Below are 26174 nucleotides of genomic sequence, written 5' to 3' on the forward strand. Positions count from 1 at the left end.
GGAGCCTGGTGTGCTGCCGTCTATGGGGTCACACAGAGTCGGACACGACTGAAGTGACTTAGCAGCAGCAGCAGCCTAGAGGTCTGAGCTACAGTCCCATCAGGCACGTCTCTAGCATCTGGTGCTGCCATCTGGTGTTTTCTTTTAGAGTAATGCCTTCTACACTCAAAAATATTATTTACTGCCTTTCTCTGTGTTACCTCCAAATATATTTGAGAATGTGCCCTTATAATACAAATTCCATTTATTTAGGACTACCATTATGTATTTGGTTTAATATCATCAGTGCTGTTCCATCGCTAAGTATCTCATTCTCCAAAAGCAAACCTCCTAGTTAGAAGGTCACAATCAGAGACTCAGAAAGACTCAGAAGGGCAGAGTGAATGGGCTCACGTCGTGAAACACTGTAAAGGTGTGTGTGTGGTAAAAAGTGCTTGTGCTCTGTGCTTAGTCGCTCAGTAGTGTCCGACTCTTGGCGACCCCGTGGACGGTAGCCCGCCAGGTTCCTCTGTCCATGGAATTTTCCAGGCAAGAACACTGGAGTGGGTGCCAACTTCCCAACCCAGGTAAAAAGTGTTTGGAGCTTATTAGGAGGCATGCAATACAGGGAGATAACCTGTACTGAATGCATCTATGGCCAGTGCTTTATGTCCATGTCCTCATTTTAATATTCATAATATTACTATAAGGCAGATACTATCTCCCTATTTTCCAGGTGGAAAAACTGAGGTTAAGCACCTAACCTAGAGTCACACAGTGGGTGTCAGAGCCAGATGTGTCTAACTCCAGAGACCCACACCTTTTTATGTCACTAAAGAGAGAAGCATACGTGTCATACAAAAAGGGTAGGGCTATGCTACCAGGCTTATGAGACTTGGTTAAGCAGGGTTAAGAGGACAAAAGTTTGTTCATTCAACAGATCATTCTTGTTAGGCATTCTTGAGCTTCCATAGTGGCTCAGATGGTAAAGCATCTGCCTGCAATGTGAGAGATCTGGGTTCGATCCCTGGGTCAGGAAGATCCCCTGGAGAAGGAAATGGCAACCCACTCCAATACTCTTGCCTGGAAAATCCTGGACAATGGAGCCTGGTGGGCTATAGTACATTGGGTCGCAAAGAATTGGACATGACTAAACGACTTCACTTACTTACTTTGCACTAAGTACTAAATGTAGAATCATTAAAAAGACACAGTTCTTGATCTCATGGAGTTTTTAGCCATATGGAGGAAATGATATGAAGTAAATAAAAATAAATATAAAATTTCAAGTTGTAATGTGACAGTGTCTAATGGTGGGAGGTGGACATTCAGGTTCTTGGTTAGAGAAAACCTCTGGGAGGAAGTGACATTTCAGCTGAGACATGGAAGGTGTGAAAACATTAGCCAAGAGGATGTAGGGGGAAGGGAAGGGCAGGAGGAGGAGACATTCTGTGTGAAGGCCTTGAGGTAAGAAAGATCTTAAAATGGAACTAAAAGTGCACAAGTAGTTAGAATCGAATGAAGGAAGGGGCAGGTACACATGATAAAGCTGTGGAAACAGCACAGCTGCCCAGTGGACATAGGGACACCCGTTATTCGGCTGTTGCAGGAATCCAGGTGAAAGTGGATGAAAGCCTAGCCTAGGGTGTTGGTATCAGAGATAGAAAAAAAGGGACAGTGGGCAGAACCTGGTAATAGTTGGGATGTGGAAGAGTGTGGAAGAGTAAGGAAGAGGGTTGAGGATGACTCCCAGATTTCTAAATTGAGCAACTGTATCAGTAGTATCACTTTCTAGGATGGGAAAAACTTAAGAAACAGGCTGTTGTGGATGAAGACCAATTGCTCCATTCTGGACATAACTGAGTTCACAACACTTGTGAGACTTTTTAAATAGATCTCAAAGAATGGTGAAATTTCTACAGTGGGTGGGATTGGGTAAGCACAGAACATATGTGTAACCAGTGAGCAGTAGAAGGACAGTTTTATTTGTGATGACTGTATATGTCTTAAGTTATTAAACACAACAGACATTGACAGAGGAAGATTTGAGCCAAGATAATATCTTAAGACAGTGCAAGCAGATGGAGATCTATTTATACTATATCATTCATTGAAAATCATCCTTGGTTATGGTCATTTGTAACTATAAGACTTTATTCTTTTCTTCCCAAATAGAAAATAAAATTTCTATGAGACTGGCAAAAAAAATGCTTGTGAGACGTCTAACTAGATAAGTCAGGCTAAATATGTAAGTTTGAGTCTCAAAAGAGGAATTGGGCTGGGAAATATATTTGTGCATGGTTAATATATATTTAAAGTCATCAGAATGAGTGTAGGACTCGAAAAATCAACCCAGGACTGACCCTGAAGCATCACAGTATTTAGGGGTTAGAGAAAAAGAAGCTGGAGAATGACCGACTGGAAATGCTGGATAAATGACTTGAGAGTATGGTGCCCTGAGCACTGTGACAGGAGAAAATGTGGAGAATAAGGGTATGGGGAACAGTACGCAATTCAGAGGTAGGATGAAGGATGGAGCAAGGTGAATGCCAGAAAATCTATTTGATTTGGCCATGTGGATTTAGTTTGACAAATTTGGAGAGAACACATTCAGAGTCATGATGGGGGCTGCAGAGTGTATGGGTGATATTGGACATGTTTTGAGAAATTTGGCTTAGAGATCGGGAGAGAAATAATAGGTAGGCTAGAAATAGAGATTTTCGGTTAAGAGAGGCTCCCTTAAAAGATGGGAGCTTGTAGACTACATTTGATTATTTTGGATGAGGAGCCAGTAGAGAGAGAAAGGTTTAAAAAAAGCAGGAGAGGTGATAAGAGCAAATGTAAAATCTGAAGGAGCAACGGGAACCAGGGCTGGGGTTCCATGCTGTGAAGTGGAGGGGTTTATACCAGGGGATGTTTCTCTATTTCAGGAGGAGGTTGAATGCAAATGAATGCAAAGCTACAGTCTGTTAGCTTATATTTTCTCAGTGAAATACCCAGTAGGCTTATCAGGACTATCAGATGAGGAGGAGAGATGTGTAGAGAGAGAGAGAAAAGTGAATCTTAAGGGTCTTCTTAGTCCTTTGTCTGTTCATGCCTTCGGTTAAACTAAGTTTCTGAAATCAATACTAAGGCTCCTAGAACCATTTGCCTCTGGTTCCTAATCACAAGAATGACTTGGAACTCTTTGGAAGTGGTAGGAAAAAGTTCAGTGTGATCCTTCTGGTGGTTCCTACTCATATATTCATCTTCAGTGGCCCTAGTTCACCTACTCAGACTCATCAGTGCTGATGTCATGAAAACTAGGCTCAACCTCACAAACCAGCCCTTGATGATGCTGCCAGCTGGGCCACTAATAGCCAGCTCCACATGCCATTTCCTCATCTTTTCTTGGTGCCAACCATGCCTGCATATCAGGGCAGCATTCTAGGATCCCACGGCTCTCAGGTGAACTAAGCGCAACTTTAAGGTAACAAGACCATTCTCTTCTGCATTGATGGCTCTCGAAGCCAAACCAAAGGACTCATGTGTGTATATAGCGTGTGTGAAATATGTGTTGAGGGTGAGAGTTACACATTTTACAGCAACAGCATCATCAATGAAAATTGATAGATAGCTTTCTGACATAGAAATTGGAAAACAATACTCACCTATACAAATTATACTCTTAACATATTCATTTTTTAAATTTAATTTTATTTTTTATTATATTTATTTTTTAATTGAAGGATAATTGCTTTACAGAATTGTTTTGGTTTCTGCCAAACATATTCATTTCTAAAAGTAAGCCTCAAATTATAATTATCTATCATATATCCATAGAGAGACCATAATAGATATAGCTACCTGTCTCAGAGCCCAAAGATGAATGCAACAATAGATGGTCCTGCCTTGGTGCTCCAGTAGGTGCCTTTCTGCTCCAGTATGTATCTTTCTTCTTCTCTGAAAAGAAAAATACTGATTGTAACCTCTGTGAAAGGAGAGGATACATATTACAAGTTCAAATATTATTTCAAGCCTAAAATGAACAGAACTACAATATGCTGTACTCTCAAGGAATTTATCTAGCTTACACGATTTCATGCGCCTTCCTAAGCCTCCTCTCCATGTTATCCTCATCTCCCTTCTTCCAGTCCCAAACACACACATCCACATTTTCTAGTGGTAGATGCTTAGGAAACCTTTATGTAATGACTGAATGGATATACATAGCTCTTAGAAATCCACATTCCAAGGTCAACAATTAAAATCTCTCCCCAAATTCTTAGAACTCCACCAAAAACAGTGTGACACAACCTTGAAAAAGTTCCATTGAAATGGAGGCAATTGCCCTCTGAACAGGCCCTCGCTGCTAGATGTGAGGACAAGTGCAACTTTATGAAGAGCGAGGTCATTGACAGAATTTGACATAAGGCTAATTCTTTTACTTTCCCTTTTTATTCTGTAACTCATCTCCTTCTTTCATTCCATTGCCTTTTTCACATATTTACTTCTCTGAGGGTCTTATAAGCAGAGAAGCTTTATTGTTTAGTCACTAAGTCATGTCTGACTCTTTTGTGACCTCATGGACTATAGCCTGCCACGCTCTTCTGTCCATGGGATTTCCCAGGCAAGAGTTACTGGAATGGGTTGCCGTCTCCTTCTCCAGGGCATCTTCCCGACATAGGTATCAAACCTGTGTCTCTTGCATTGGCAGGCAGATTCTTTACCACTAAGCTACCAGGGAAGCCCTATAAGGAAAAAGAGGTCCTGCAAATTGAAGAAGGGTCTCAACAAATTTCCAATAATCCTACTCCAAGCATCAACTCTGATGCCATGATCCTGTCATTAAAAGTCCCTAAGCAGCTTTCACATCTACCTTTGTTTAAGCAGAGAAGGTAAAAACAGAGAGATCATTTGTCCCAAACTACAGCTTCAGGAAATCAGAGGTTGAGGGAAGAGAGAGAAAGGAAAGGGAAAGATTGGAACCAAAAACTCTGACAAGAAAGGAGAAGACAACAAACAAATAACAAAATTGTTTCTTAAGGATAGAATCCTCTCTGTCTTATATCCAAGATGATATCTTTCTTCTTTTCATTGGAAAACTTCTTTCCTGGGCCTTTCCCAGAGCTGGGGGCCCTCTAGTATAAAAGCTGTATCCAAAGCAGGCCCTGCTCCCATGTTCCAGGTCAGATACTGCCCCTGCTGTCTTTTTTTTTCTCTCTAGAAGCTGGAAAAACTGAGTGCCTGCCACAATTATTAGGTTTTTCCTGTCTTCCCCCATTGCTTCATTTTACCCGTGACCCGGAAGCTATCTGAATATGAAGGTCAGGCCTGGAGCCAAACTGAAGAGCACAGGAACCACACACCAGGGCCACACCCATTTTATTCAGGGCAAGTTGTTCTTACCAGAATTTGCGAAGAGGTTGAATCCATACCAAAAACACCTCACTTTCCAACCAATAGCTTTCCAAGGGATCAGAAAAAATAAAAAAACTTTTATCTCAAATGTGAAAAGAAAAAAGAAAAGGAAAAACCTTAGCTAAGAAACTGTATTCCTTTCATAAACAGACACTTTCATTTGGATTTCATTCTTTGACTTCTATTTTTCAGCCTTTGTTATCTCAGGACTAGCAAATAAATAACTAAAATGCCAAGCATATATTCAAAATACCAATAGTTTGTTTTTAAAAATCAGGTACATGAAAATCCTCTAATGTTAACAGCATTTCCAAGTGAATGGCCAAGTCTTTCATATTGTTAAAAGGAGCAAAACAAATCCCCAGATCACATGTAGCAGACTCTTTAATAGTTGGCCAATAGACAGGCTGGATTGGAAAATTCCTTTACGTGGCATCCAGTGATTTCCAAAAACAATTTAATTTCAAACAACGATCCTTCCAGATGTGACATTTGGGTAGAATTGTTTGAAAACACTAGAAGTAAACGTGAAATACCAGTGGTTTTGAGACAATCAAACTGCAATTGTTGAGGTTTGAGACTGAGCTACACAGTTACTCCTATATAGTAAAATGCTATTGATACTTTTTCTGCATATGTAGGACATGCCTGGGGGGAATGGAAACTTGATTATACACTTTCAAGCTCAGTCAGTTTGCTTGAAATTGTTTTAAATGGCCACAGGCAAAGTTCTGACTTTGGGGACGGCTTTGGGTCACCTGGATCTCCTTTCCCTTTCATCACTTTCAGCATCCCCTTCTACCCGTCACAACCCCCGTTCCTTGATATTGTTGGAAGGGGGTTGGGGAAATATGATAAAATTCTTCATAGAAAACTCTCATAGGACTATTTGCATTTTGAAAGAGTATCTGGGAGAAAGCAGTTTAATCCAAAGGAATGAATTTTTTAGGTAGTCCAGAGAGCAGAAGTTAGAATTTTGTGGATTTCTCTCAAATCCCATACAATGGCTGACTCTGTGAACCCATAATGCAGAGCATGATATTCAGCTGACCACAGATGACCTTCCCCTTCATGTTTCTAGAAGCTGCTGAAATCAAACATCTGGAATCAGATGACAAATGCACAGTGAAATCACATATCTCTGAACAAATGATTTCTCCCTACCTCAGTTCCTCACAGCAAGAGATTCAGTTCAGTTCAGTCGCTCGGTCATGTCCAACTCTTCTTGACCCCGTAAACCACAGCATGCCAGGCCTCCCTGTCCATCACCAACTCCCAGACTCCACCCAAACCCATGTCCATTGAGTCAGTGATGCCATCCAACCATCTCATCCTCTGTCGTCCCCTTCTCCTCCTGCCTTCAATCTTTCCCAGCATCAGGGTCTTTTCCAACGAGTCAGCTCTTTGCATCAGGTGGCCAAAGTATTGGAATTTCAGCTTCAACATCAGTCCTTCCGATGAACACTCAGGACTCATCTCCTTTAGGATGGACCAGTTGGATCTCCTTGCAGTCCAAGGGACTCTCAAGAGTCTTCTTCAACACCACAGTTCAACACATCAATTCTTCTGTGCTCAGCTTTCTTTATAGTCCAACTCTCACATCCATACATGGAAAAACCATAGCCTTGACTAGATGTACCTTTGTTGGCAAAGTAATGTCTCTGCTTTTTAATATGCTGTCTAGGTTGGTCATAACTTTCCTTCCAAGGAGTAAGCATCTTTTAATTTCATGGCTGCAATCACCATCTGCAGTGATTTTGGAGCCAAGAAAAATAAAGTCAGCCACTATTTCCACTGTTTCCCCATCTGTTTCCCATGAAGTGATGGGACCAGATGCCATGGTCTTAGTTTTCTGAATGTTGAGCTTTAAGCCAACTTTTTCACTCTCCTCTTTCACTTTCATCAAGAGGCTCTTTAAGTTCTTCTTCCCTTTCTGCCATAAGGGTGGTGTCATCTGCATATCTGAGGTTATTGATATTTCTCTCAGAAATCTTGATTCCAGCTTGTGCTTCTTCCAGCCTAGCGTTTCTCATGATGTATTCTGCATAGAAGTTAAATAAGCAGGGTGACAATATACAGCCTTGATGTACTCCTTTTCCCATTTGGAACCAGTCTGTTGCTCCATGTCCAGTTCTAACTGTTGCTTCCTGACCTGCGTATAGATTTCTCAAGAGGCAGGTCAGGTGGTCTGGTAGTCCCATCTCTTTAAGAACTGTCCACAGTTTATTGTGATCCACCCAGTCAAAGGGTTAAACATGAGAATATCTGCAAAGAACCCAGGATCATGTCTGACAAACAACCACATGTCAATACGTCCCTATTTCCTTCACAGTGGCAGTGCAGGCAGCCTGAAGACCTAATGTCTGGGTGAAAAGCAACTCTACCATTTACTAACAGCTCAGTACCTCAGTCTCCTGGTTTGTAAAATGGGAATACTGCATTTTATCCAGAGGATTATTGTGAGAAGTATTAAGATAGATCATAAGTGCTTACTGCAGGGACTGGCACTTAGAAAGTGCCTCGTAATTGTTAGCTGCCTCTTGGTCGGACATTTTTGATATTGGAATATACACAAGGATTTCTTTCTATTTTATATTGGAGTATGGTTGCTTTCCCAGTGGCACTAGTGGTAAAGAATCCACCTGCCAATGCAGGAGACACAAGAGTTGCGGATTCTATCCCTGGGATGGGACAATCCCCGGGAGGAGGGCATGGCAACACAGTCTAGTATTCTTGACTGGAGAATCCCGTGGACAGAGGAGCTTGACCGGCTACCATGCATGAGGCCGCAGAGAGTCAGACACTACTGAGTGACTGAGCCCTCAAGCAAGCATAGTTGCTTTACAATATTGTGTTAATTTCTGCTGTACAGCAAAGTGAATCAGCTATATGTATACATACATCCCCTCTTCCTTGGTTTTCCTTCCCCTTTAGTTCACCACAGAACATTGGGCAGAGGTCCCCGTGCTGTACAATCCGTCCTCAGTTATCTATTTTATACATAGTAGTGCATATATGCCAGTCTCAACCTCCCAATCCATCCCAACCCTTCATCCCCCCTTGGTCACCATACTTCTGTTCTCCATGTCTTACACAAGAATTTCTAAGAGGTTTTGCTCTTTTTTCCTCAAGTATAGGGAAGAAAAACTTTCCCTCTTATTTCCCCATCTGACCTTACTGCATGCTATGATATGTCTTGTGCACTCACCACAAACATTTCAATTATTTGGCCTAATAGAAGGGATAAGGAGTGTGGAAAATCTAAAACAGAAGCTATGGCCCAAATTCTTTATGTTCATTTTGTCAAGCAGAAAGAGGAACACTGTGAATGGAACGACACCCATTCAAAAGCTGCACAGTCACAGAACGATTCCCTCAGGCCTTGGCAGGGTGGTCCCTGCTTTAGACAACCTGGGTTCCAGCCAGAAGTGAAGGAAGCAAAAAATGCTCCAGCAAGTACATAACTTGAGGGTTGTGCACATTGCTGGGTGCTCTTGTGCTCTTGGACTCTCCTCCCTTCATAGAGGGGCTTCTTTTGCCTATGGATAGGTTTCTAGCCTCCAATCAAGTTCTGTTCAAATTGCCTAAGTGCTTATAATCAAAGAGAGCAGGGACATTTCAGTGTGACAATCACTAATATATTGCTGCCTACTTGTTTTCTAAAGTGCCTGCCCTACTTCTTAAATTCCAGAGCCAGAGGTTCATTCCTTTGACTCAAAGCACTGATTCCATAGGAAATCCCAGCTAAAATGCAAAGATCCCCTAGATAGGGAGCAAACCATGTCTAGCCACTGGCACATTCATGCAAATTAACTAAGTTTAGCTCATTTCTTAGAAATTAAATACAAGGCAAATACCTTTTGTTGAGGAGATAAGTGGGGCACCCTGAATATTCATTGAAAGGACTGATGCTGAAGCTGAAGTTCCAATATTTTGGTCACCTGATGCAAAGAGCTGACTCATTGGAAAAGACTCTGATGCTGGGAAAGATTGAGGGCAGGAGGAGAAGGGGACGACAGAGGCTGAGCTGGTTGGATGGCATCACCAACTCAATGCACGTGAGTTTGAGCAGACTCCAGAGATGGTGAAGGACAGGGAAGCCTGGTGTGCTGCAGTCCATGGGTTTGCAAAGACGTGGACACGACTGAGTGACTGAACACAACAAAGTTGAAGAGAGAGTGGGAAAAATAGGCTGCTCAGTCACAAGCTCATATGCTTTCAGGGTTTGGCAGCTGCATGTAGGGCCATAGGGAGTGGTGGAGAGTACAGTATCCATGAGAGTAAGTCCCACCTAAGGATATTCACATTTGAAACTTCTAAGAGCATCATGCCAGTCAAATAAAACATGAATGTCCATTGGCTGAAATTGTGCTGAGTCCATCAGTTTGCAGTCTGAAATCCAGAATATGAAGCAAAGAGGAGGTAGTTCTATGGGGTAGCCTGGGTAAGATGCCGTAAAGAGGACAGCCTGGTCACCAAGGACCCATGACATGACCCACAGAGTTGTGTAGTAGTCAAACACAGGGACCAGGCACACAGGCTTCATGCCAGGGCTGAGGGTAACTCATGCCAGCTGCCAAACACCATCTGGATCACCTGTGGGAGACTCCAGAACAGTGAGGCCTTTCTTGTGGGTCAGATATGTGGGAGCCAAAGCTTCTAAAATTTTTAAGGACCACAAAAAAGTCCAGGATTCTAGAACAGTTTCCCATCTGGAGAACAATCACCAGAACTAATCAGTGTGAGTTCAAACACATCAGTGGGCAGAGAGGTCAAGAAGGCTTACTCCACACGGCAAGTCCCTTTCTTCCCTTGTTTCTTGACTAATTTCAAGGGGAATGGGCTCTGTACACCCGACTTAGGGGTCTGTCAACCTGACTTACTGCCTCAGAATATTTCCCAAATAAAGGTGGTGCATTTAAGTACAATTATCCCCACCGTTAGGGCTAGTTCTGCTTCTGTCCCTAGCACAGTGCCTGGCACATGGCCTGTAATTGGAGAGTTCTTCCTGAACAGCAGCGTCTGGGCTACACTTGAACAGCCTCCTGAGTGGTGGAAGCACTCCTGAGGAGGTGGAACCACCTCCTGAGTGGCCCTTTCCTCCCAGTGCATTTCCAGTTAGTCAGTCTCATCTGCTGACTGAGTCTCATCCGTGTTTTCAGCAGAGGTCCCTGGTTTCTTTCTGCTCACAGTGCAACTTCAGTATCAATATTTAGAACAATTGTTTTATTGGCTTTCATGAAGTTGAAATGTCTGTGATTCAACCCAGATGTTTGCAGAAATGACCATACTGTGCTCATGACCACCAACAGACAGGGCCGATTCTAGGCCATGTCCTGACACAGAAGGGCAAGGATTGTCCTGTATGCTTTCCCATGGTCACTGTTTTAAAATATTATATCTCGTGATTTGCATCATTACAGATTAATGATCGCAACTAAGATGGTTTGAAAGTGTCTTAAGGTGAGACACTTTTTCCTATTTGACTCAAAGTGGTGGTTCGGGGCACAAGGACTGTTTCCTTTTCAGGACGTTCCCACACTTCTAGTTTCCCTGATCTCTTTTTGACTCAGGTTAATCAGTGTCCCAGAGAAGGCAATGGCACCCCACTCCAGTACTCTTGCCTGGAAAATCCATGGATGGAGGAGCCTGGAAGGCTGCAGTCCATGGGGTCGCTAGGAGTTGGACACAACTGAGCGACTTCACTTTCACTTTTCACTTTCATGCACTGGAGAAGGAAATGGCAGCCCACTCCAGTGTTCTTGCCTGGAGAATCCCAGGGACAGGGGAGCCTGGTGGGCTGCCGTCTATGGGGTCGCATAGTGTCGGACACGACTGAAGCAACTTAGCATTAGCAATCAGTGTCCACAAATGAACACGGCATGAGGCTGTGTTGTTACAGGGATGTTATCATACAACCTAAAAGGGAAAAAAAGGACCATTCAAGTTGCAGTAGTGTTTGTTTCTAAGTAATGTGTGAAGCGTGTTACTTGGGGGAAAGAGCCAGGCCTTTTATTTACATACATATTTGGTAATAAAGACATCTTTTACATTTCGATATGGCTGCTTTGGCCTAGCCCCCTAACATAGCCTCTCCAAAACCAGCAAGCCAGATACTTCAATGACAGCAAATAAATCCAGCTAACTGCAGCCTTCCAATGTGCAAATGTGGGAGGCTTCCTTTGTTTCCTGGTAACAGGTAGATAATTATACCCGTGACCTTTTAGAGGCACAGGGTGGGGAAGCATTTGGGAGGCTGAATGTTAGACAATGATTTCTCAGTCCAGCCACAGTCGGCAACATAGGCCTCAAGGAATGGTTCAGTCCATGCATCCCCCAAACCAAGTTTTTAGCTGTCACTTTTCAACACAAGATGCTTTATACCTTACAAGTCTCATCCAGTTATTTGAGAATTCATTTTTTGGTGACTGCAAGCAAGCCAGGGAAACAAGTCTGAATAAAATAAAACTATCAGGAAGAGCTATCTTATGTTATGGTGGAAACAGACTTGTGCTAAATCCTGTGTTCAGATTATTTTTCCAGGCTTTGTAACTGAATTCTACGATTTCAGTTAAGTTGCATCAGGCAAGCATTTAACTAATACATTCAACGATAAACGATTGACAAAATAAGATAGCATTATTGGGATAATGTAATTTAAGATAGTCAATATTTTCATTTTGTATTGTATATTGATTTTATTCTATGCAAAGCTGTATTCATTCCTAATGTTAATTTTAATGCCAATTACTAATTGCTTCTATTACTAAACTGTATTATATACAACACCTTAAATATCATCATCATCAGTCGTTTCAGTAAGTAATTTGGACTCCACTTGATTTTTCCTTTTAGAACTGATTTTATTACCTAATCTCTGCCTAAGTTTTGACTCTGAAGTTGATATTTTTTATTGTTTTATTATTCTTATAAAAATAACACAAGTTCATTATAAAAAATCAAGCTGTTATAAAAGTATAAAATTAGCATAAAAATTACCCACAATTTAGGTTGACCTTAGTGAATATCATTCCAGACATCTCTCTATGTAAATAACATATTGACATGCATATTTTAATTGAAGTGAGGTCATCTTATCAAAGTTATTATTGATGAAGATAATATATTTAATTTTACTTGACTTCGACAATAGGAGCCAAATGAAACTTCATTTGGCTGAAGTTCATTGCTGAACTTCAGAAAAATATTTCTTCACTAAAAGAGTGTTAGTTTTTAAAGGACCCACCAACATTAAAAAACAAAGATAAATTATTAAAGAATTTAAGTTTTCACTCCATATTTTAATGTTACACTGATTTAATTGACTGTTTGCCATGAAAATCGGAGAATTTAGTATCATTAGCATCCTTTCACCTCTCCCTCCCTCATCAATTTTTGTAAGGTATTTTTGTCAAGACATGTTGCTTTTCTATTCTCTTTTCTAACCATAGTTTCTATAGTCATTTTACCTTAGTTCTGTGTTTAAATGGATTCATTGCCAGACTTATAAATTCATATTTCTCCATATGGTTTCACAGTTTCAATATTTCTAAGTTTATTTTTGCTGTTTTGGTTTCATCTCTTGATTGCTTATATTTTATGAATTGATGTTTTTCAAAAGCGTCTGTGTAAGTTTATTGACCAAACAGGGACATTTCAGAGAGTAAAAGAGAACACTATTAATATTAGTCAAGACAACAGGTACATTAGGGACTGTTTTACACAAAGCAGAACTTAAGATCTTCCTAAAGCCAGAGGTGGTATATTTCACAAGTTCTTGCAGGCTTCCACTCAGTACTTTTTGAGGCATTTCAGATCAGATCAGATCAGTCGCTCAGTCATGTCCAACTCTTTGTGACCCCATGAATCGCAGCACACCAGGCCTCCCTGTCCATCACCAACTCCTGGAGTTCACTCAGACTTATGTCCATCGAGTCAGAGATGCCATCCAGCCATCTCATCCTCTGTCGTCCCCTTCTCCTCCTGCCCCCAATCCCTCCCAGCAACAGAGTCTTTTCCAATGAGTCAACTCTTCACATCAGGTGGCCAAAGTACTGGAGTTTCAGCTTTAGCATCATTCCTTCCAAAGAAATCCCAGGGCTGATCTCCTTCAGAATGGACTGGTTGGATCTCCTTGCAATCCAAGGGACTCTCAAGAGTCTTCTCCAACACCACAGTTCAAAAGCATCAATTCTTCGGCGCTCAGCCTTCTTCACAGTCCAATTCTCACATCCATACATGACCACAGGAAAAACCATAGCCTTGACTAGACGGACCTTTGTTGGCAAAGTAATGTCTCTGCTTTTCAATATGCTATCTAGGTTGGTCATAACTTTCCTTCCAAGGAGTAAGCGTCTTTTAATTTCATGGCTTCAGTCACCATCTGCAGTGATTTTGGAAACCAGAAAAATAAAGTCTGATACTGTTTCCACTGTTTCCCCATCTATTTCCCATGAAGTGATGGGACCGGATGCCATGATCTTCGTCTTCTGAATGTTGAGCTTTAAGCCAACTTTTTCACTCTCCACTTTCACTTTCATCAAGAGGCTTTTTAGTTCCTCTTCACTTTCTGCCATAAGGGTGGTATCATCTGCATATCTGAGGTTATTGATATTTCTCCCGGCAATCTTGAGTCCAGCTTGTGTTTCTTCCAGTCCAGTGTTTCTCATGATGTACTCTGCATAGAAGTTAAATAAACAGGGTGACAATATACAGCCTTGAAGTACTCCTTTTCCTATTTGGAACCAGTCTGTTGTTCCATGTCCAGTTCTAACTGTTGCTTCCTGACCTGCATACAAATTTCTCAAGAGGCAGATCAGGTGGTCTGGTATTCCCATCTCTTTCAGAATTTTCCACAGTTTATTGTGATCCACACAGTCAAAGGCTTTGAGGCATTTAAATGGTGCCAAATGACGCCTTGCACAAAGGAGCATCTATTAGAAAGGAAAAGTTTGGCTCTGACTAAAGGCCCAACAGTTCCCTTCATGGGGCTAATGGATGGGCTCTAGGGAGTCCACCAGTCATTCTAAGTCATATCCATGGTTCTCCATGCATGTACAATTTCTGGGGAGATGGCCATTCCACCATTAGATTTTCAAAGGGGCTAATGCCTGGAAAATCCCATGGATGGAGGAGCCTGGTAGGCTGCAGTCCATGGGGTCACTGAGAGTCGGACACGACTGAGAGACTTCACTTTCGCTTTTCACTTCCATGCATTGGAGAAGGAAATGGCAACCCACTCCAGTGTTCTTGCCTGGAGAATCCCAGGGACGGGGAGCCTGGTCGGCTGCTGTCCCTGGGGTCGCACAGAGTCGGACATGACTGAAGCAACTTAGCAGCAGCAGCAGCAGAAATGGCTCCATATATATTACTAATTGATATTTCACAACATATCTCCCCAAAGTTACATCGTTGGAGAACGTTCTCCAAGCTTTCCTATAAATAACCACACAACTATAATTTCACTTATTACTACTTAGTATTTATTGTGCGATTAATATAAGAAATGACCGAGTATAGAGTGTTTCTGATCCTCTGTAAAACTGCTAGTAATAAATTTGTGTGTGTGCTGTGTGCTCAGTCGTGTCCAACTCTTTGCAACCCCCTGGACTGTAGCCCACCAGGCTCCTCTGTCCATGGAATTTCCCAGGCGAGAATACTAGAGTGGGTTGCCATTTCCTACCCCAAGGGGTCTTCCCGACCCAGGGATCAAATCAGCATCGCTTGCATCTCCTGCATTGGCAGGTGGATTCTTCACCACTGTGCCACCTGGAAAGCCTCAATAAGAACTTCCACTTTAGTTTTTAATATCTCTTTCATTAAAGTTCATGCAATAGTATTTAATGTTAGGACTATTTTTTCCTTCTGACCAGTAATTATATGTCCTTTTATAAGCTCTATTAGCTATTCAGTTGTGTGGTTCACTGTGGTTTTCTTTCTGCCTGAACACTTAGGGAGGTCATTGAAAGCTATTTGAAATGATTTGAAATAGGTATTCTAGTCTAGCTTTTCTGAAACTATGTCCATTCCTCTTCTATCAACACCTCTCAAGGTTATCCACTAAACCACTCTCTTTTCTACATCCTTAGTCTTTCCCTTTTGACTCAATGGTGATATTGCAAACTAAAAACAAATGGATGGATAACAGGTCATCTACACTGATTAGGAGGAAAGCTGTTAAATGTCCACTTCCCTTTGCATTGCATAGTCTTGGCTTAAAAGATGGAACATGAGGCATTCCTGACAGAGAAAAGACATTAACTAAAGAGAAAAAAAATGCTGCATGGAAAATAGAATAATAATTCCAATAGTGGCCAGCAAAATGATTAAAAACATATGAAAGTTAGTTGAAAGAAATATACACATATGAAAACTTCCCCTGAAGTGTTCAATTGCTTCTGGCTACATCCAACCTAAATGGACTTTCCCAGGACACTTAAACAACAAGAACAAAATGCAATGAGCCCTAATAAACTTGCTGTGTAGGGGCATTTATCAGTAGTTGCCCCCCCAAAACAGTTCACATCAGATTCATCAATTCAGATCGATTCAGAGATTAACTTTTTAAAATATCTTTTTACCCTGCTGTTAAAAAAAATAATGCCTTATCCCCAAAATATGATCTGAGATGTTGACAGGAAAACTGTTAATCTAATCCTTTACTTTGCAGAAAATTTAGACAGCTTGGCTTCCTCTTTACCACACTTCCCCTTTCATGACACTTCCTAGAATTGGCTGGCCCTGGCAGTACCCATGTATACAAGCCCCCTGGGCACACCTTCCCACACCCTTACGTCGCTCAGCTATGGCAGTCACAGTAGCACACTAGCCAAGAAGGGGCCTTCTACTCTTTCCGCCTATAACTTGGTCTTTTCTTCCTCTCTTCTTAATCCCCCACATGTGGACTTCCATCTGAAAACATAAGGAGGTTGGAGAGTAAAACCTTGGCGAATAGGGCAGCGGCAGTAACCACAAGTTGATTTTTCAGCTTTCTCTGAAATTTCAGACTGACAGTTGTGAAATTAATGAACAGTAAGAGGGTCTCTTATCTCCATTCAGACCCATGGGGATGGATTTTTCTCTTCAGCTGTGTGTCTGGGTCGCTTGCACTTCCCTGGAGCATGGCTTTAAAGAGTAAAATTCTCGAAACTTAAGAATATGGAGTATGTTGCAAGTTCAACTGCAGTTCAACCGCAAATATAGAGCATGGGGCAGGCTTTGGAAAATACAATACAGGACATCTTAGCCTTGTTATGGTATTAATTTTCTCCCACATCCCTGTAAGTTATTTTATGCATGTCTTCTAGCCTCTGTGTCTGCCTGTTTTCTTTTAATTTTTCCTTCTAGAAGAAATCTTATGACAATGTGACACGAATGTCTCATTTATGACCCATACCATTTATTTTGCTTACATGCTTGGTTAAGGTTCATACTTTACATATGTAAGTTTAATAAATTCATTATTCTCAAAGTCAAAAGAATAACTCTCATTTTAAAACTTAAAAAACCTGCATTTGTCTTTCAAGTAAATATATACAAATAGTAAAGAAGTTTTGGCTGTTTTTTCTGCTTTATTCTTTCTCTTAGGTCTTGAATTCTTCAAATATTTTTAAAGTCACTTTTCAAGTGTTAGGCTTTGCTACATGGCTAATAAGAGAGAAGGATAAAGAACTATTTTATTATTTTGATTAACATAGTATATTCACATAGGTCAGTACAGAAAGATAGAATAAAAATATATTTCCCCATATAATGTGCTTTTTTAAAGACTCGGATCATCCAGGAAGTAACTCCACTTTCCATTTCACTTGGTCTGTATTCACTGCAGATTTACTCATCTCAAATCTGTTATTTCTGCCTGAGCATTCAGAAATATAAATGTGTTTCCTTCTGATGTTGATCTCTCCCTGTGCTTTTTCCACTGCAGGTGTAAACCCCAACAATCTTATTAAAAGCAAGCTGATTCTAAAACACGCACACACTTTACCATATTTTATTTCCCCATGGAGACCACACCACCAACTTAATTTGGTTCTGCTTTCATGCCACCCAGTGCTACTTGAGAAATATTGAAAAAAGCCATTTAATTCACTGAAATTTCTTGCAGCTCAACTTATCTGGCCCTTTTCCATTATTCAGTGAGTATTCTTCCCTAACTGAGTCACTATAACATTTCCCACAGCGCTTAATCCCATAGTATTTTTCACTATCCCATTTCCCAGGATTGGAATCTCTTCATTCTCTGAAGATTGCTTTGCCTCATACTTAGAAGAGTACATTCATTTTATATTAGCTCCACTAGTGCCTCCCTTCTCTACAATAACCTTTCTCTAAATCCATCTATTTTATTTTTCTTCCTTTTTCCCTTTCCCATTTCTACACCCTTGATCCCATCTCCACACCTTTGATCCCATCTCCTCCTACCTCCTCAGAGACTTTTTCTATTGATTATCTCTTTTCTCTTAGGACCACAGTTTCTTGCTCTCCTCTCCAAATACTCCTGTCCTAACAACAACAACAAAGCTGATCTTTAACTCTACTTCTTTCTCAAATATCCTTTCTGCAAACCTTTTGAATGTGTACTTTTCTTCTTGACCTAATCTTTAACTCCTAACAGTTTAGTTTTTATCCTTTATCTCCCCATTGGAACTAAATTATCAAAAGTCACTGGCTCATAACCTACTGGCCACCACATTTAACTGCCTTCCTCAACCACCCATTGCTTCTGGAGCATTTGACAGACTCGATGATACCAGCTTTCTGGAACCAGAAGCATTTCCAGAATTGTGAATGGAGTCTTTTGTCTCCATACCCTGCTTCTTTAACTTTGAACTCAACATCACTCATTATCAGAGAAATGCAAATCAAAACCACTATGAGGTACCATTTCACACCAATCAGAATAGCTGCGATCCAAAAGTCTACAAGTAATAAATGCTGGAGAGGGTGTGGAGAAAAGGGAACCCTCTTCCACTGTTGGTGGGAATGCAAACTAGTACAGCCACTATGGAGAACAATGTGGAGATTCCTTTAAAAACTGGAAATAGAACCACCTTATGATCCAGCAATCCCACTGCTGGGCATACACACTGAGGAAACCAGAAGGGAAAGAGACACGTGTACCCCAATGTTCATCGCAGCACTGTTTATAATAGCCAGGACATGGAAGCAACCTAGATGTCCATCAGCAGATGAATGGATAAGAAAGCTGTGGTACATATACACAATGGAGTATTACTCAGCCATTAAAAAGAATACATTTGAATCAGTTCTAATGAGGTGGATGAAACTGGAGCCTATTATACAGAGTGAAGTAAGCCAGAAAGAAAAACACCAATACAGTATACTAACGCATATATATGGAATTTAGAAAGATGGTAACAATAACCCTGTGTACGAGACAGCAAAAGAGACACTGATGTATAGAACAGTCTTATGGACTCTGTGGGAGAGAGAGAGGGTGGGAAGATTTGGGAGAATGGCATTGAAACATGTAAAATATCATGTATGAAATGAGTTGCCAGTCCAGGTTCGATGCACGATACTGGATGCTTGGGGCTGGTGCACTGGGACGACCCAGAGGGATGATATGGGGAGGGAGGAGGGAGGAGGGTTCAGAATGGGGAACACATGTATACCTGTGGTGGATTCATTTTGATATTTGGCAAAACTAATATAATTATGTAAAGTTTAAAAATAAAATAAAATTAAAAAAAATAAAGTCATGAAACCCCCGCCCCCAAAAAAAAACTTTGAACTTGAACCTTTATCTCTTTAGGCTTCAGTTTCCCCTGCTCAATCTCCTTATTGTAGATATTCTCCCAGGAATTTTTCTCTACTTACTCTCTATATTCCTCTTCTGGAATTTTTATGGTTTTAAACCTCTTCTCTGTGCAAATAGCTCTGAATCCCACTAATCCCGAAGTATAGGCTTCTGTTTCTTATTTTGGCTGGGCTTATTCGTGTTTAAATTCCACTAATATGTCAAACTCAACAGTTCCAAGACAGAATCTCTTTTCTCTCCTTCCCCGACCTGTCTTTTCCAATTTCTCCCTTTCTGTAACTGACATCACCATCTTCCCTGTCATCTAGAATAAAACATTGGTGTTTTCTTGGACCCATGATTTACTTGGGCTTCCCTGGTGGCTCAGTTGGTAAAGAATCCACCTGCAATGTGGGAGACCTGGGTTCAGTCCCTGGGTTGGGAAGATCCCCTGAAGAAGGGAACAGGCTACCCACTACAGTATTCTGGCTTGGAGAATTCCATGGACTATTCCATGGGCTCACAAAGAGTCAGACATGACTGAGCAACTTTCACTTCACAGAGCAATGAATGCTCAAGCTCTCATAGATATGCTGCCCTATTAGTTCTTTTAGATACTTTACAGACACACAAACTTTCCTGAATTGAAATTACAGGCTATTTCCCTGCCTCTCTGCTTCCTATCACTTACAAAACAAAATCCAGATCTTATCATGGCATTCAAAGTTGTTCACAGCATGGCTGCAGCCTACTTGTTTGGTTCTAGTTCTCAGTGCTAGACTGAACATCAGGCAAACTGAATTATTCGCTATTCTCTGTAATCGCTTCCAGATTTCTGTCCATGGGGCTTTGCTCATGCTGTCTTTGCTCAGCATCCAAAAGTTTTCTCCATCCTTTCCAGTCTTTTTTCTTTTTTTAACTTTTATTTATTTATTTTTGGTTGCATTGGGTCCTTGTTGCTGCCCAGGCTTTCTCTAGTTGTGGCGAGCTGTGGCTACTCTTTGCTGCAGTGAACAGGCTTCTTGTTGCCATCCCTTTTCTTGTTGTGGAGCATAGGCTTTAGGCACAGGCTCCACTGTTGCAGCATTAGGGCTCAGTAGTTACAGCTCATGGGCTCTAGAGCACAGACTCAGTACTTGTGGCACATGAGCCTAGCTGCTCCACAGCATGTGGAATCTTCCTGGGCCAGAGATCAAACCTATATCCCTTGCATTGCTAGGCAGACTCCTATACACTGTACCACCAGGGAAGACCCTTCCCAGTCGTTATGATCTAAATTTTGCTCATTCTTCAAATGCTTTTCCTGATCTTCACAACTAGAAGAACATTTCCAAACTCTGAATTTAATACACTTTAATAATATAATCATACTATTTTCATTGGCTTAGTGTTTATATGAAAAAGTTTCCCTTTCTTTTACTTGTAATCTGTTTGTGTCTTTATGTTTATAAAATGTGTTTCTTATAAACAACATATAATTGACTGTTGCTTTGTTTTATTTAGTCTATCAACTCATGCTTTTTATACCTGTGTTCTTTGGTCCATTTATATTTACTCCAATTATAGATATATGTGTGTGTGCATATATATATATATATATATATATATATATATATGTAGAATAAAATCTACCATTTTGGAGTTTTAATCATGTTTGTTCTTCCTGCCTTTTTTCTTTCCTTCTTTTTTTTTCTATTTTTATTTTTAGATCCTCTGTTCCTCTCTTCTTATCTTTGTTTGGGTCATGGTTAACCCATCAATCCTTAAAAAATATATTCTCTCGTCCCATTGATTTTTTTTACTTATGCCTCTTAGCATGATTTTGTACTTTAGTGGTTATTATAGACACTAAAACATGCATCTTTAGCACAGCACATTCTATGATTAAAAAAATTAAGAAAAATATCTAAGAATTCTATGACAATCTATTTCCAATTTTAGTCCCTATAATTTGTGTTCTTGTTTACTCTGACTTTATACAAAAGAGAATATAAATTCCATATTCTTTTATTATTTTTCTTTAAAGAGGCCATGGTCCAAAGCAATTTTGTCATATATATGTACAAAAATACACACACATATGTATCATATATATGTATTTTGTGATGTATATGTATAGTATACTGCTTTTATCTGGGATTAGTACGTGGCCTAATTCTCTAGCTTTACCATCACAGTTAGGCAGGCCCCATTTCCTGAATTGGTGAGGGTTTCTCTCAATGCTCCTGGCTCTCGCCGGTGTTGGACTGTCACCCCATTACTAGGTGTAAGACCCAGTGGGTGGGAAAGTTTATATAGATGGTACTTGTATGCTGCACATCAGAAGAGTTCATACAGCTGTCCTGCCCTTATTTCTGTGGCAGAGGACTGTTGTTTCTAATTCCTGTCAAGTTGGAGTGTGGGAGGTTTTCTTTTGTTTCTGCTGATCCATCCTTAAACTGAGGCAGTGTTTTTTGGTTCATTAGTTTACTTTGCAACTTTGAGTATCTAATGGCTCAAAAATTTCTGATTTGTTCTCATTGTTGAAGTGGCAGAAGTGTTTCTTGTAATGTTCTATATCCTAGACAGAAGCAGAAACTCCCTATTGAGTTATATACGTAAATCTTCCTTAGATTTGGTTCTTCCAGAAACAAAGGTTAAGAGAGGGCAGGTGATCCTAGGAACCTCAGTCAAGTGGTGAAAGAAGAAACAGGGAAAAGAAGGAAGTATGTTAATGAGTAACTATGCTGCAATCCCACGGGGACTTCTGGAGGAAACAGCCTAAGTGGGCAAGCTGGGTCTTTATCCACCAACTCCTATCTGTAATTGATTAGTTGTCCTGTCTCTAGATGAAGTCTATGCCAGATCAAAAGAGGCAGAGAGGCACAGGTGCAGCAGAAGCATTTTACATGAAGGAACGAGAGAGAGGCTACAACAGTGTCTGTTAAAAACTCTCTCTGTGCCTGTAAGGACATTTATTACTTTATTTCTCAGGCATATTGATGTACTGAGAAGACGATTCATACCTGATTTATCTTTGTATTCTCCCAGCATGGAGAATAGTCAGAAGACAATCAATCGGTATTTATTAAGTGAGAAAATACCTTTTATAAAGTACCAATATGTAAAATTCTAGCTAGTTCTTCATTTCCTATTCTCCTCCCAAAGCAACATCCTCACCCCCACCTCATTCACTCAGACAATATATTTTTATCTCAACTGCTAAAAAGGTTAATCTCACCAGAATGTTTAGATTTTTTAAAATTTACTGATTTTTCTAGCTAATTTAAATATAGTATAATGTAAAGGTATAATTTCAAAACCTGCTAACAGGCATTTTGTATTACTTGCAGCCAACAATGATAAGACATCCACCAACCATTGTTTGCTATATTTGTGGTCGTGAATATGGAACAAAATCGATTGCCATTCATGAGCCACAATGTCTGAAAAAATGGCACAATGAAAACAACTTGTTGCCTAAAGAGCTAAGGAGACCAGAACCAAAGAAACCAGAAGTCAGGACCATTACTGGTAAGTTTTTGGAAAACAAAAGACTTGATTGTATAAGGGAAGACTTTTCTCTCTAATGGAGAAGGCAATGGCAACCCACTCTAGTACTCTTGCCCGGAAAATCCCATGGATGGAGGAGCCTGGTAGGCTGCAGTCCATGGGGTCACTAAAAGTCGGATATGACTAAGTGACTTCACTTTCACTTTTCACTTTCATGCATTGGAGAAGGAAATGGCAACCCACTCCAGTGTTCTTGCCTGGAGACTCCCAGGGACGGTGGAGCCTGGTGGGCTGCCGTCTATGGGGTCGCACAGAGTCGGACACGACTGAAGTAACTTAGCAGTTAGCAGTTTCTCTCTAAACTTAAAAGAGTTGAGGTATTCTTTTATTACTTGCTCAAGCAACTGACATCAGCAACGTTTACTGTCTTGGCCACAAAACAGTGGCCAATAGAAAAAACAGTTCCAAAATGCCTGACCAAAGGGTTGTTTTCAGATACTGAGACACAAAGACGCTGTATCCTGGCAAACTGTGCAAGGAGAGGGACTCACTGAAAATTGCTGTATTTCCCAAAAGTTACATTCTTATGTTATCAAACACAATACTGTAAAAATGTGAAGCTTAACCTTTGGGGACATCTAGAAACATGTTTTCAAATATGAATGTGTCTTAGTGTTCAAAGAGCAGGGGTTCCAAAGTGAAATGCTTACAAGGTCCACTGGTCAGATTCCACAATTGAGCACATTTGTCCACGTGTGGAAAAAGGGAAGGTGGGAACCATGGGGAACTGAGAGCACTGCCTCTCTCCAAGGATACAGCTGCTACCCAATTCCAGCTGGTGTTATCCTTAAGAAACTTAGCCTTAACTTCACTGTGATGTATCTTTCAATAATACAAAAGAAATTGGAAATCTTGACTTCTATATGAAATGTCCAGATTTTTAAATTTTTGCAGTGAATACTTTGTAAAGCACTGCATAGGCCATATGAAACCTGAACTTCATAAACTGTCATGTGTGGCCTCATTTCAGAGCCTTATACTTACTCATTCAGGGAGAGAATGAAGTAGTTCAGAGAATTTGCCATGCCAGCTCACACTTGGTCATCGTCTACCATTGTCATTTTATCAGTTGATCCCATGATTCCTCTCAAAGGAAAACCATTCTTGGTTTTAAGAGAAGTATCATTCAGTTAATTGATTCTCTTTATGTAAGAGAATCATAGATTTACATATCCAGAAGGTATCTTGGAAGCCATTTAGTACCAATTATCTCAGAACACTCTTGTTAGACATGTGACCCAAAGAGAGTTTTCTAATAGCCCACAGAGTGGAATCTAGGTTGTCATGATAAAGTTCTAGGCTACCAGAACTCAACTATTCAAAGCCCTTGCCAAAAGAAGAACTCTGCATGCACGTGGGAAGAGAGCTTGAGATGAAAATATCCATCTATTGAAATTAGAGCATTTGCTCACAAAGAGATTGTTTACCTCTTTGAGACTCTCTTCCCATCATTTCTCAACTGATAAAAAATCTGTTTCCTTCATTCCTGATCTCCATCACTTTCTCTGCTTGAGCAGAGTTATCACAATTATAGAAGAGAAGAGAAACTACTGGTTTGAAAGCCCTGGAGGGTTCACCAATCTTGATTGGCTACAGATGGAAAAGCCAGGTCCTATCATTGCACTTGCTGCGATTTTCCTCTTGGCTCCATGTTACTGTTCTTTCTGAGGGCGCCCTTCCTCTCTGGGTGAAGAGAATTCCCACTATAAAGTAAAAGCACTAAAACTTTTAGAAATGTAATGACTCATCTTCAACTCTTCATGAATACTTGGGAATTTTTGAGCCCATATTAAAACTCATGAGTAAGGAGAAAGTCAGTACCATTCTTTTTTTAACTGGTTTAAAGCACTCAAAATATACATTCATATCCTGCATATATAGTGACATTTCCTTTATCCAAGGGAGAAATACTAGATGGTCCTGTTGTGCTAGAGTTTAATTTCCCATGGAGGATAAAAAGAAAAAGAACGTTAGTAGACTTGTTAAAGAATCTAACATTGGCTACATTTGTATGAACCACTAGATAGAAAAATCATATATGAGAACTACCTGGGCTTTAATGAAAAAAATATATGCTGTGAAAATAATTTTTTAAAAACTATGTGATATATTTTTGAGTGCCTGGCTACATTTGTTGGGGAGGGGGGGGGGATGCTTTTTTTGGGAAATTCTAAGACAGTCAATTTAGCATACCAAAGCCATTCTATTTAAATAAGTTTTATTAAAGTTAAATCCCACACTGTTTCTCTAAAATAAACCCATATGCCCTTTTTCCTATGCTCTGTCAATGAAAATTATACATCTCTCAGCTGTCTTTGTTGCTTTCTTAAAGGACACTTCTTTTTGTCAGCTTAACTATCCTGTTTGCATTCTTCACTTTAATTACTCAAAGAATCTCTGAGTTTATGGCCGTAAAGAGATGATAAATTTTTAGGATATAATTTGTCTTAAATTCACTCTCAATTGTCAGTTGTGGCCTCTAAAAACATTCTGAAAGATTACCGAAGAGGAAAATAGAGACATGTTCTTTTTCTTTTGAAAGCTCATAGAGTCAACTGAAAGAAAGCCAAAAGTTATATTTTCAAGATAATGTGTAAACAAAGATGTTAATAATTAGTGAAGAATGCATATCACAACACATAAAACAATGTCTTCCCCTTTTTAAAATTCAAGGACTGGAAAACCTCTGATTCAGAGCTAACGGTTCTCAGCCCTTAAAAGATTGAGCAGCACTTTTTTTTTTTTTTTTTGGCAAAAGTAATATAATTTGTTTAAAAGCCTCAGTCAACAGGTATTTCCTGAAAATACTTTCCATAAAAAGTAGAGTATGGTTCTCCAGAATGAAAACTGATCCATTTTCCCATTTTCTTTTTCTTTTCTTTCTTTGTTCTTTTTTTTCCCCTCTGTTTTTCTTTAACTTTTCAGCCAAGGGTTTCTATGATCTCGATGCCTTAAACGAAGCTGCTTGGACAAGCGCCCAGAGCCAGTTGGTTCCCTGTAATATTTGTGGGCGTACCTTCCTGCCAGACAGACTGATTGTTCACCAACGATCCTGTAAACCAAAAGTCGCCAAGTAAAGCCCTTTCTCCCTACGAAAGAGTTACAGGCATTAAATCCTTGGGAAAGAGTTGGGTTATGGTGGGAAGGAGGAAAAGTGGGGGTGGAGTTGGGGAAAGAGAACTGAGATTGACCAAAGGCCATGGAGCACAGGACGCCCAGCTCAGCGCTCTGGTGGCCTGCCTTGACCGTTATGTCACCGCTTTTAACAAGCAGCCGCGTGCGTGTGCCTAGACACGCCGCGCGCCTCTCATGAGACACGGTGATCGGACAGAATGACACGTGGCCGCGCCTCTTCAGAGCTGGCATTTTTATCTCCAGGAAATCTCTGAGCCAGCTGTTGCCATTTTTTCATCTGGTCTGTTTTCCCTGAACAAGATTCTGAACCTCACCGCTTAGGACTATTATTCAGTGAACATTTTAG

At 40.4% G+C, this 26174-nt stretch overlaps 1 protein-coding gene across 4 annotated transcripts in view; it reads left to right on the forward strand.

Moving 5' to 3' along the window:
* Positions 1-25785, forward strand: part of LOC102399131 (zinc finger protein 474) — a 67731-nt gene extending 41946 nt beyond the window's left edge. For 3 of the 4 annotated variants that reach the window (XM_044947799.1, XM_044947800.1, XM_044947801.1), the window contains 2 exons: positions 22474-22654; positions 25619-25785. In XM_044947799.1, coding sequence (XP_044803734.1) covers positions 22474-22654; positions 25619-25770 — 333 coding nt within the window. In that variant the 3' untranslated portion in view covers positions 25771-25785. Of the gene's footprint in view, positions 1-3314; positions 3449-22473; positions 22655-25618 lie in introns of those variants that run through there. The other variant, XM_044947802.1, reaches the window with a different exon arrangement.
* The last annotated feature ends 389 nt before the right edge of the window (positions 25786-26174 follow it).

The sequence above is a fragment of the Bubalus bubalis genome, chromosome 9 (genome assembly GCF_019923935.1).
Source record: "Bubalus bubalis isolate 160015118507 breed Murrah chromosome 9, NDDB_SH_1, whole genome shotgun sequence".
NCBI classification, from domain to species: Eukaryota; Metazoa; Chordata; class Mammalia; order Artiodactyla; family Bovidae; genus Bubalus; species Bubalus bubalis.